Source organism: Saccostrea cucullata, unplaced genomic scaffold (assembly GCF_032062105.1).
Source record: "Saccostrea cucullata isolate Sc308-1 unplaced genomic scaffold, CSIRO_AGI_Scuc_v1 ctg12852, whole genome shotgun sequence".
NCBI classification, from domain to species: Eukaryota; Metazoa; Mollusca; class Bivalvia; order Ostreida; family Ostreidae; genus Saccostrea; species Saccostrea cuccullata.
In genome coordinates, this window is record NW_026921132.1 from 1 (window position 1) to 13,582 (window position 13,582).

The 13,582-nt window shown below is 34.4% G+C and overlaps 1 protein-coding gene across 1 annotated transcript; it reads left to right on the forward strand.

Annotated features, from left to right (window-relative positions):
• Nucleotides 1-6,865: 6,865 nt before the first annotated feature.
• LOC134259248 (putative inhibitor of apoptosis) lies at nucleotides 6,866-9,575 on the forward strand. Its single transcript, XM_062741849.1, has 6 exons — nucleotides 6,866-6,945; nucleotides 7,240-8,064; nucleotides 8,355-8,527; nucleotides 8,790-8,892; nucleotides 9,050-9,247; nucleotides 9,376-9,575. Exons 2-6 carry the CDS (start codon nucleotides 7,251-7,253, stop codon nucleotides 9,570-9,572), a joined length of 1,485 nt encoding a protein of 494 aa, XP_062597833.1. The 5' UTR covers nucleotides 6,866-6,945; nucleotides 7,240-7,250; the 3' UTR covers nucleotides 9,573-9,575.
• The last annotated feature ends 4,007 nt before the right edge of the window (nucleotides 9,576-13,582 follow it).

Consider the following 13,582-nt stretch of genomic DNA (forward strand, 5'->3'; position numbering starts at 1 on the left):
AAGAGGAAATGTTAAAAGTAAAAAAAAAAAGACCCTTCGAAGAACTCATGTTACAGAAAAATGCAAATTTGAATTTATTAAGAACTCTGTTACAATTTGATTACAATTACAACAAATTTGGAGGACATATAGAAAAATTTGTGAAAATTCGTTGAAATAAAATAAGTCTTAGAAATGTTCCTCTCTGTTGATTGAAACTTTAATTTGTATATTGTTATCATTTTGCCTTTTCGCTTAGTTTAGGAAAAGAATGCTTTAATATTACTAGTTGTTTAATTCTGATGTTTGTCTAACATGATCTATGGTCATTATCATAATATGGTAATTGATATGTCAATAAATAAAATCCTCAGTCATATGTTGTACAAAATTTTACAATCACAATGTTTACAAAAACATAACAAACACGAGCATGAATAATGAGGTGTTTTTGTATTATTTACAATCTAAACAATCCGCCAACGAGTAATGTGCCTTATATAAATTTTAATCTGCAAATGAATGGTTAAGCACCAACCCTTTTCTAAAATTAGGAGTGCTAGATTTTGAAGACATCTTACTGTAACACATTTTTCTGCCTGATAGTACGTCAGACAGATTAGGAAGATGGACAGCGCAGCTCCGCCCCAAGGTCCACCCATTTCAAACTTTTTTTCATCTGAATAAAAAAATGAAAATATACAATTCAAAAATACATTTTTAACATCATGTTATTGGAGATTACAGACCTTATACCTCAACTATTGTTGCTTTTAAGTAAGGCAAAGCGCCACATAATAATATTGTATTGTACATCCAACATTTTTGCAAAGGCGATCTGATAGGGTTTGCAGTTACTTGGGAATGAACTAATTCAAAACCTCCAAACAAGTCACTTATCCAGAAAATGTAATTCAAATCCATCGTCTGAAGAAATTTAACAAGATGTGTTTGTGAAACACGGCGGCACAAAATTTGAAAAAAAAAGTTATTTTTGGCATATTGGTCAAGGTCAAGGTCACAAGGTCATTGACCTTGGTATCTTTGAAGGAACTTAATTAGTGGAATATGCATACCAAATATGGTATGCATATTCAAGGTTCAAAAGTTATGGTTCAAAAAAGCTATTTTTAGCATATAGGTCACAGTCAAAGTCACAAGGTCATTGACCATGGTGTCATTTGAAAGAGCTTAATGAGTGAAGTAAGCATACATATGTTGTCTCTATCTTTCATGGTAAAGTTACGGCGAAGGTTAAAGTTTGAAGACAAAAAAGCTATTTTTAGCATATAGGTCACAGTCAAAGTCACAGGTTCATTGACATTGGTATTATTGGAAAGAGTAATTAGTGGAGTATGCATACTAAATATGAAGTCTCGATCTTTCATTGTTCAAAAGTTACGGCGAAGGTTAAAGTTTGCAAAAAACTTTTTTTAGCATATAGGTCACAGTCAAGGTCAAAAGGTCATTGACCTTGTCATTTGAAAGAGCTTCATTAGTGAAGTATGCATACCAAATATGAAGTCACTATCTTCCATGGTTCAAAAGTTATGACTAAGGTTAAAGTTTGCAGACAAACAGACAGCCAGGACAAAAACAATATACGCCCCGGATCTATCGATTAGGGCGCATAAAAATGTTCATCTCTTGATGCATCATCCATGCAAGTTTGGTTTATATAGTCATTATAGTTTCTTGGTAATGACCCTGCTCCAAAAACTTTAACCTAGTCACTCATCCGGAAAATGTAGGTCAAATTGAGCCCGAAACAAGTCAGGGAGTGTGCATTCTTAGATGTATCATCCATGCAAGTTTGGTCAAGGTTTGGCAAATGATTACTTTAGACAGAACCTGCTTCAAAATTTAACCTGGTTACTCATCTACATCTAGAAAATATAGGTCAGATCCAGCATCCGAAGCGTGTGACAGCGGGTATCCATAGATGTATCACCTATTCAAGTTTGGTCAACAAAGGATTTGTAAGTTGTTTTAGAATGAAGTTGCACCGTAAATTTAAACCTGGTCAGACATAAGGGAAAAAAAATTAAGGTCAGATCCTGCATCTGAAGCAAGCTTGGTACTATGCATCTCTAGATGTATTACATGTATCCATGTATTGTACGTTTGGTCAACATTGGGCTTTTAGTATTTTTTAGGATTTCAGCATCTGAAACAAGCTTTTTAGTGTGTATCATTAGATGTACAGTGTATCAGCAGTGCAAGTTTGGTCAACTTAGGGCTTATGGAATTATTGCTATATGAACTAAATTTCCTTCTTAAATTTATGACCCCCGGTCAGGGTTCTGTAGTTAAGGCTTTGGGATTCATTTGATGCTTTTCCTAACCATGTTATCTTCTTATTAAAATCAGAACCCCTGACTAAAGACCATGTTTATGGTTTTGGATCAGGCACTCTAGATTGTTTTTCTTCACTATGAACTTTTGTTTGCCAAATACCCAGGGACAGAGAATTTTTCTCAAATCTCGCATTTTACTTTAAACATTTGAAAAGGATGTTTCTTTCAAAATTGTGACAACTGTGGACCCTGGTTTAGGGAATGGGGGAGACCTTTAATTTTTTAATGAAATACATTGGGTTTTTGTTTGTTTTTTATTCTCTTGGGCTGATTGTAATGCGCATTAAACTCCTCTAACAAAATTGTGAAATTCATGACCACAGGGTCTAGGCTTCTTGTGCTTTAGTGGGGTTTTGTTGAATATATAGTTCTAAAAAATGTATCACTAAGTATTTCTTTAAAATCTCTGTTTTTGGATATGAAGCAAACAAAGTGTCTAGTCATGATGGGCAAAGGTGTATGTTCCTGAGATGGGAATTTTATGGTCCCTGCCTCAGAATTTTGCGTTATAAAGGGGCAGAATTTTGCGTTATAGTTGGGCTCTATTGACAATAAATTAATATGATTTTTCTTTGAAAAGTTACCTGCTTCAGGGTATTTTTAAAACAGATAAACTAACTGAAACATTAAGTTAATGTATAAGGAACCTCAGTTTCAACAAACTTTTTACGAATCATGTAAGTGTCGTTTCTCTATATTTCTTATACATATGATTTGCAAGTGGACCTCTTTTAATAGAATATATGGAGATAACGAACAGTATTCAACATGTTCAAGTTCAAAATTCCATAAAACAATACAAAACAGGAGCAGAGCAAACACGGACCTCCAAAACATCAGAGGTTGGATCAGGTGCCATGAAAGAGTGAGTATCCCCTGCCGACCGGTCACACTCGCCGTGTGCTCCTTGTCATGATCGAGAAATAACGGGAAAATCCGTCGACAATTCAGTGTGTAATAATGCTCTAACACTCAGTATAAAAACGTCAGTCAGTATTTGACTCAATGATATACTTTATTTGCTGACAAGATTATTGTATCTACCATAGAACTTACAAAATGATGACTTTAAACGAGGCTACTGATAGTCTTGTTTCATGAACTTGTTTGTCAATAACCTATCTCGTTTTAGAAATTGTACGTACGTAGAACATGCTCTTGCATAATTCTTAACTTCGTAGCCCCAAGTCAGGGATGCTAGAGTTAGGGTGGACCTGTGTTAAAACAATAGTGAAAATGCGTTAATTCTTGAAAAATGTTTCTGCTCGAGGGGGCAAACAGGGAACAAAGTGGAAAGAGCAATCCTTATGGTATTTCACGAGGTGTTCGGAATTCTCGATTTCTTGGTTCAGCAGTCTGGTGCTAAGCAGGACTGTATTTTTGTAATTTATTGCGAATTGATTTATTAATTATTCACTATATATTATGTCACTGAAAGATCAACTGAATAAGAATTGTACGTCAAGGTTTTTTTGTAATACATATACAAAACAAAGGATGGTCAGGTAGAGTTGAATATATGTACACGTTTTTCAAAATGTTCTTCATAGATTAAGAGGTAGAATATTTAGCTGCTGAGATTACTCAAGTGCTTAAGCACTGTTGTTTTGTTAAGTCTGCATGGCAACATTGACAAATAGGCAAAGTCAGGCAAGGCATGGATTTACTTTAATATTCGTTACTGAGCAGAAGACTAAATATCTTGTTGGTCCCCGAATGTCCTATTTATCTTGCTTATCGGCTTCATCTCTCACATTATTTTGTTATATTTTATACGTCTGTAGGTCCTTTCAAGTGTTGGATTATGCTCAGAAACAGTTAAGACCCTTCGACTTCTTGTGAACGGTCAAGGTTCGTCGTTAATTCAACATTTATGCAACATGTTTTTCAACGTTGGAACAAAAGAACAACAATTTACGATAAATGTGATTCTTTCAAATTTTCTATAGTCAACTTCCCTTATTTATGTAATAGTATAGCACTATCCACTGCATACGAAGTTAAATTAATCTTTTCCAGTTGCATGATTATACGCAAGAGCAAACTCTACGTACGAACGATTTCTAAAACGAGACAAGCTATTGACAAATACTTTGATGCAAATATACCAGTATAACCAGTCTCGTTTTATGTCAACATTTTGCAAATCAGTGATTTTTAGCTCACCTCAACGAAGTTGGGGGGAGCTTATGTGATGCGCTCGGCGTTGGCGTCCCAGGTTAAGGTTTTTGGAGCGTTTTCTTTGTAAGTACTTCTATGCCCTATTTTGATTATGCATGCATGTAACATGCTTCTAGTGTGTTTCATTGAACCAGATGAGGTTCCAGATGCTGCAATTTCAGCAAAAGAATGACCAGGTTAATGTTTTTAGAGCAGGTTAACATTTTTGGTGAAGTTTTTGGTGCAGGTCTTATTTCGAAGTAACTATAAGCCCTATGATGACCAAACTAGCATGGTTGATACATCTAAGGATACACACTACCGGACTTGCTTCAGATGCTGGATCTGTCCTACATTTTCCGGATGAGTGAACAGTCTAAGTTTTTTGGTGCAGTATTTATTTGTAGGTAACTATGAGCCCTATGATGACCAAACTTGAATGGATGAAGCATCTAAGGATGCACACTGATAGACTTGCTTCGGAGACAGGATTTGACCTACATTTTTCTGGATGAGTGAACAGGCTAATGTTTTTGGTGCAGTTCTCATTTCCAAGTAACTATGAGCCTTATGATGTTCAAACTTGCATGGATGATACATCTAAGGATGCACACTGATAGACTTGCTTCAGATGCTGGATCTGACATACATTTTCCGGATGAGTGAACAGTCTAAGGTTTTTGGTGCAGTTCTTATTTGCAAGTGACTATGAGCCCTATAATGACTAAACTTGCATGGATGATACATCTAAGGATGCACACTGATAGACTTGCTTCGGATGCTGGGTCTGACCTTCATTTTCCGGATGAGTGAACAGGTTAATTATTTAGTTCATGTCCCATTTCCAAGTAACTATGAGCCTTATGATGACCAAACTAGCATGTATAATACATCTAAGGATGCAAACTAATAGACTTGCTTTGAGCCCTATGATGACCAAAATTGCATGGTTGATACATCTAAGGATGCACACTGATAGACTTGCTTCGGATGCTGGATCTGACCTTCATTTTCCGGATGAGTGAACAGGTTAATTATTTAGTTCATGTCCCATCTCCAAGTAACTGTGAGCCCTATGATGACCAACTTGCATGGATGAAACTTCTAAAGATGCACACTGATAGACTTGCTTCGAATTCTGGATTCCACAAACATTTTTCAGATAATGGACCATGCAGGTAAAAGTTATGGGTGCAAGTTTAACACCAAGAAACTATAAGGCCTATATTAACCAAATTTGCATAAATGATGCATCAAGGGATGAACACTCTCAAACTTGCTTTAGATGCTGGATTTGAATGACATTTCTTGATGGGCACCTCGTTTGAATTTTTGGATAGTTCTATTTCCAAGTAACTGTAAGCCCTATCAGATCAAAATTGCATAAAGTTTGCATTTTGGGATTTAAACTTCTAGAATGTTAGTTAATTGTTGGACTTTGCCTTACAGACAACATTCGTTGAGGTGAGCTGTATAATCTCTCATAATCTATGTTTTGCAAATTCATGTATAATTTAGATATAAGATATAAAAACAGTCATTTGTCAGGGAAATTTCATCTTAAATGATAAAAAATACAGGAATAAAGTTGTCTATCATTTAAGATGAAATTTTCCCTGACAAATGACTGTTTTGATTTTTTTTTTTTAATTTATAGAAAGGGCTGATTTTTTAAAAATTAAATTAAACATGAAATTGTAAATTGTTTAAAAAAAATTGTGCAAATTTACATCATAGTCAGAGCTTCATATTTTTGAAAGCAGTGTGTCAGAAAGTATTCACTATCTATTTGTACTAGTTCATACGAAGTTGTTCGATTTAGAATGAGATATTAAATAGACAATTTTATGGCCATTAAGTCATATATTTACATGTGCCATGCAATATATCGCACCATTTTCCTGACAATAATTTTCAGTTGATAAAATTAATTGTGATTATAATAATTGAACTAACTAAAGATCCTTTTTTTCCAGATACACATACAGCGGATATATACTTTGCACACGGTCTCTTACCTTTAGGGGACATATTTGCCAAGCACAAGATATTTTATCTGAATTTGGTCCTCGCGATAAGGTAATAAAACAAAAGGGGTAATATTTATTACAAAGGAATCATTATTCCTTCTAGATTCTATCAGTTTTCAAATGAAAATACAACTTTTTTGCATGACAACATGCAGTCATTTATTTACTGCGTGCTTAAGTTTTTTTCTTCCCTTTTTGTTGTTTACATTTGATATGTCAATTGCGCGTAATTTATGCACACGAGCGCTAGTGAACTCTGACGTTTAGAAGTGTGTGACCTATTTTTAAAGTTGTTTATCTGGTATTTTTCCAAACATATCCAGAACTTTCCAGATGAAAACATATAAAAGCACCAACTTTTTCCTTTGTAATCAAATGGAGAAGAGAGCTGCTACAGTCCATTTACTGTATTCCAGAACGTAAATATATTTTTTAATACTTGTTTACATGCAATTAGTTCTCGAGAAAATCGTGAAGCGGGAAATTACGAATACAAAGACATTCAAGTGACTGAATTAAGTGCTAATCAATTCGTTTTTGAAGAGATCGATATAAATCTGAAAATTGGAAACAAAAATACGAATAGGACAATCGTCATCTAAACATAAAATTGATGGATATCTTAAAGCAGCTTCTGAAAAACAACAACAATAATAACGATTTGAACATAGTGTCAACGAGCAAACCTAACGATTGTATAATTTCTGAAACAGGGACCGCAAAAATGTGTAACAGCGACCAGTCGAGTTTGACGATTGAGTGCCCTAGCACTGAACTTCCGAAATTTTATGAGGAATGTGCTAAAAATCCAGACATGGATGTGTCCGAGAAGATGAAGTTTGAAATCATTAGATTCTCGACTTTTAGCGCTTTGAAGGACTGTCCAATTGCTTTTATGAAACTATCTAAAGCTGGATTTTACTACGATAATGCTTCAAAAGCCATTATCTGCTTTAAATGTGGTTATGTTTATGAAAATATTCAATCAAACGACGACCCCATGGAAATACACTTCAAGAATTCACCGAACTGCGATTTCGTTCAAAAGCATTATGACGCTAGTCGTTTAGCTTCAAGCGACGCCAGAGCAGAGAGTTTTTCAAATGCTGAAGGAGCTTGTGGTGGGCAATCGGACATTCATCAATCAAACTCCTACCAAAGAAGAGCCCAAGAAAGAGAAAATGTTTCTCAAAATGAGAACCCTACTCGAACACCAACAAATGAAGAAATGCAATCTTATGAAACAGAAAATCAATCTGTTATTTCCGAGAATAATTATCAAAACAATACCAGCACTTCAAACCACGCATCTACACCTATGCCGCAAATTTCATCTCAACCAGTTTCTGATCACGTACCGAGTGGAAGTCGGCCCAAAAAGGCCAAGGAAGTATTCAAGGACCTTGGAATCTGCGTTGAAAAGCCCAAATATCCGAAATATTCCATCTTGGCCACAAGAATTGCATCTTTCAAGAATTGGCCCATATCAGACATTGTTAGTCCCAATGACCTCTCTAAAGCAGGCTTTTACTACAATGGTAAGAATCTTGTTTTTTTTTTTACTACAGTTATGAAAAAATATGTTACTACTTGTCAATTAATTGATAAAAAACCAAAAATAGATGAAGAGAAGATTCTTTTCCAGCTTTGATGGTTTGAAGAAATGCAGTTAAAAAAGAGTTTTCTTTTATAATTTAGACAAGTAAGTGCTGCAAATGAGAGTTACTAGTTCTAACGGTTATGCTTTATAGTTATGTCTGACCGAAATTAGATTAACTTTTACTTTTTGTTTTTCAATTAAACCTGAATTTTGTGTGATTTTTAATAGGAACAAATGAGACCGTATGCTGTTTCTTCTGTGGCGGGAAACTGGCAGAGTGGAAACGAGGAGATGACCCTTGGATTGAGCATGCGCATTGGTTTCCCAACTGTCAATTTGTTCAACAGTGCAAGGGCAACAGTTCATTCAAAAATAAACAAGATCAAAAAGAAGAGTTAACGGTGAGTGCCTTTTTTAAGATTAAACGATGTTAAATTGTATGTTGTTTATGTATATTATACAATTCATATTGCATAATTTTCGTATGTGACAAAGAAAATACACGTTTTTAGATTAAAATTTATACAAGCTTGATACAGATATGTTGGAATCAATAAGAAACACTTTAGGAAATGTTTATGTGAAGACAATATATTTCCTTCAAGAGAATTTTTATTACCGTCATTTTTCTCGCTTGTAAATATGCTTATTTTCACTAAACAGCAACCTGAAGATCCATTTGAGACAGCTGCATTTAAAAGTGTGATGGAGTTGGGATACACCAAAGCTCAGATCAAGACAGTTTATGACAATATACAGAACAAAGGTAAAAAATGACATTATCCATCTCGGTTAAAGTATAATGGAAAAAATCATAAAACTGAAAAAAAAACATCTTAAGTTTTGAATTTGAAATACGATTTTAAAAAAAAACAGTGAAAGTGAATTGTGGTTTTTTCTACAGAGATTTTTTTTCGTTGCAGTGAACCTGTCTGCAAAAGAATTGTTAGAGTTATTAATGGATAAAGAGGACAAGGAATCAGAAAAGCACAAAAAAGCAAGACGTAAGTGTTCAAAGAAAGAACATGTTAAAGATAAAGGAGGGGACGAAAAGGAAGAAAAAATACAGCAAGAAAAACAACCCAAAAAACAGGAAGAATCTGGCAAATCAAACAAACAAGGTATTTTAACATATATTAAGAAAAAACATGTACATGAATAAAGTAAAATCATACATTTTGTCAAAAATTTTGTTAAAAATTGCTTTAAAAAATCAGTCATTGTTAATTTTTCAAAATTATCTTTTCAGAAGTGAAGGCACTTGTTTCAGAATACCAAGGACTAAAAGAACAAACCAGATGTAAAATTTGTTTGGAGGAAGACGCCACCGTTGTTTTCTTGCCCTGTGGTCACATGTGTACCTGTGTCAACTGTTCACCTGCCATGCGCAAGTGTCCGATTTGTAGAACGTTTGTTAAAGGAACAGTGAAAGCTATTTTAAGCTGAAGATACACCACAAAAATATCTGTAATGAATAGTAGCTTATTATATGTGCCAAAACGAATTCAGCATAATTTTTTACTTATTTATATTAGGTATCTTTTTATTCTGTGAATATATGGATACTAAATTATTGATAATGCTTTATTTGTTTTTACATATCAATATAAAAAATTATTATTTATTTTCCCAATGAAATTGCTTAGACTTAAGAATATGCTGTTTGAGAATGAGTATTAACAATGTTTGGAAAGAAACCGTTAAAGGTTTCTTTGACAGAAAAAATATTTACTTGTGTTTAAATGATGAATTTCAAATGAAACTGTACTGTATAAATTGCAATTATATTTAAAATATTTTCTCTAAAAATATTAAATGTTTACATTTTATTTTTCATTGTTTTATTTCTATTGTGCTATTGCATTTGTTGTTATTGTTGTTTTAATTGTTATTTCTTATTTTACAAATAAACCGGAGAGAAAATATATTTTTTGTTATCTAAGTATATTAAAGCATCTATATGTTACAACAATTTAATTTTTTTTTTTTAAATAGTTATGCACATTATACCACTTCTTGTTGAAATCTTTTCTTTATATGAAAATGTGACGAATTGTCTATAGTATTGCGCTATTACAAAGGGGTTTATTTGTTTGGTCCTTGTCCGTCTGGTTCTCCTTCTATGAACTTTTCACATTTCCAAATTCTCAACAATAAAAAAAAAAACAACCGGGTTCCCATAAAAGTTTGGTATAACTTATCCCTAGAGAAATTGGGATTCTAAATATTAAAACGAATAGCAAATGTCCATCCATATTGAAAAGAAACTTCTCTGAAAGCTTTCAAAAGTAGATTCTAAATTGTTCAAATCATGCCCCCAGGATGGGATGGGGATGGGTAGGACTACAAAGTGAATCAAACATTCGCATTGAAATAAATCGGATTTTTTTCCCAAAAACTTCTCAAGAGGCTCTAAAACCAGAAAAGTTAAAAAGGTGAAAGGATATTTAGGTAGTGTGCATTGGAAATGTAGTGTATGAGTTTTACAAATTCAGTCAATAAAATAGTTATTCATTTCCTTTATTTTCTTTTAGATACTTTAAGAGTCCAAAGGCACCGATATGTTTTGATGTTTTATACTATTTCTTAGGACATTATTTACACACAGTTTGCCCGATCGTGACAAGGAGGGCACGGCGCGTGTCTAACCATTTATTCCTAATCACACCTCTAACACCCAATCGCATCATCTCGGGCCTTTGCGTCAGAGGTCGGAAAAACAACCTCAAATTTATTAAGATCACCAGATGTTAAAAATTTATACATTTCCTGTTTATTCAAATATAGGATAGACGGAGTTAGAAGTCCATTCTATAGTATATTTTAGGTAATATCATTAAGTTGAATAAAGTTAAACTGCATATTCCACAGATAAAAGGTCTCCGTGCATTTATTTCTAAGATCGTAAAAGGGAGGGTTGTCATGGCGTCTACCATATACATTCGAGGTCGTTTTTCCGCTTGTCGGAAAGGCCCGAGAAGTTGCGATTGCTCTAACACCCCTACTATTGTTATTGTGATTTAGATTCAAAACACGTGGTTTTGGGACAACTTATTCAAAGGTTATAGGGTGGAACTGGTTTTATAAATAAAATTGGCAGAAGATAGGAAAAATGTTTTTCCGGACATTTCTGAAAGACTTTCTTAATTTTCAACAGTAAAGGGTGGCTACAGGGTGGGGGTTTAAAATAACAAACAATTATCAAAGACCTATGTATATAATAAACAAATGCTACGTATTTAAGTTTAATGTTTTATTCGAGTTGGCAGGTATTGTCCACAGTGGTCTACACAACAGTGGGGCAGCCGGCAAAATGGCATACCCCCAACATCAACATAAGCTGTGCCCTCCCTGACGGGAAAAGTAGCACGCTGGGTTGACCTCATTCGTGCTACGGACACATTTCAACACAAATTATCTTTTATAATTATATTAATTGGCTTTAGCTTTAAATTGTATAAGAATTAATTTTCAAAGTCAACGTCACATATATCAACATCAACCATCACATATATCAACATCAACCACAAAAAGTCAACAAAATCAACAGTTCAATGGTTAAATTGAAGGTGACGATTTCGCAAACACGACCACTGTGAAGTATAGTTTACTGTCTTTCCCCGAACTCCTCGAATGGATAATTCGCCAAATTGACCCTTGTCATGCATGGTATTCGGCCAGTGATCATTCCAAAGGTCCCAGAATACGGAAATTCCAAAAGTCCCAGAATACGGAAATAGCAGGCAATTCAGATCAGCATCGTTAGTCTCCTTCAACGAAATCTCTAATATCTGAAAAGACAAAAACAAAAACCCACAGCAGAAAAAGATTCTCAATAACATTTGCACAACTCTAATAAATTTGGTATAACCAAATGATGTAAAACAATGAAAAACGTTATTTAAACAAACAAAAGGAGAAAGGGTATATACTTAACACCTAGCTCAAGGGTTGAGGAGGGAGGGTATTTCATAAAACAAAAACATAAATCAGATACTTTCATCACCCACCTTTCACTTTCATTGATGCATAGAAAAGGGGAGATAACCCGTAAACCTAGTGACTAAGTACCGACACTGTATGGATGGATAAATAAATTCCGGCTTATCACATTTATTAGTTTTTTCCACAAAAAGGAGGTGAATGATGACATATAATAAAAGGATAGAGCTTTGATAACGGCGCATATTGTGAGATGAACTCAAATATGCGGTATTATCAAAGACCTATGTATATAATAAACAAATGCTACGTATTTAAGTTTAATGTTTTATTCGAGTTGGCAGGTATTGTCCACAGTGGTCTACACAACAGTGGGGCAGCCGGCAAAATGGCATACCCCCAACATCAACATAAGTTGTGCCCTCCCTGACGGGAAAAGTAGCACGCTGGGTTGACCTCATTCGTGCTACGGACACATTTCAACACAAATTATCTTTTATAATTATATTAATTGGCTTTAGCTTTAAATTGTATAAGATATAATTTGCAAAGTCAACGTCACATATATCAACATCAACCATCACATATATCAACATCAACCACAAAAAGTCAACAAAATCAACAGTTCAATGGTTAAATTGAAGGTGACGATTTCGCCACATGGGCACCGTAGGTGCCCACCGCCACCTGGTGGGGGTAGGCAACTTCAATTTAACCACCCACCATGGACTCCTAGCTTACTCAAAACCCTCAGCAACCCATCAATCATGAACATCACTCTCTCTCATTGCCAACCCACTGTAGAACTATCCTGCATTAAAATAATTCTGGTCTCCCTTCAAATTAATTGGGCCTAACGCCCCCCCCCCCTCCTGAATTTATATCTTTCAAGTTACTAGTATATTGCTTAGGGTCTCAGATTCCATTATTAATAGCCAGCTGGCAAGAGAGAATACTACCTGGACTAATGTAAGAAAATTATGTAGAAAATACGTTTTATTTAGATCCCCCCTTTTTATTTATTTGTTTATAAATTTGAATTTTATTTCTTATTTAATTATTTTTTAGGTGATAAAATACTTTCATGCAGAGATTAGAAACAAGATGAATGAGCACCTTTACTCTTTAACCTCCCCCCTTCCCTTTCAGCATGATTATGCTATTCCTGTATTGTTGACAATAATTTTAAAAGTGTTCACGTGCCCAATTTGTAAACTGCTGAACACGTTTTTTGATATTTGGTAAATTATGTATTTTGCCATTTTGAGGGAATGATGTTTTATATACATGTACCACTTATTTTGAAAGCGAACTCTTCAAAGCACCATTTAAAATTGATTAAATCTTGTATATAATAAGTACCTTTCAAACCAAGACACACAATGGAGGACTGTATTTGTATTTACAGCTCATTTGTAAATGTAGTTGGACTGCAGCAGACACTGAAGGCACACATGACTAAATCCTTTATTCTAAACCCCTTCCCAGCTGATGTTCTATCAAAAATGCATGAT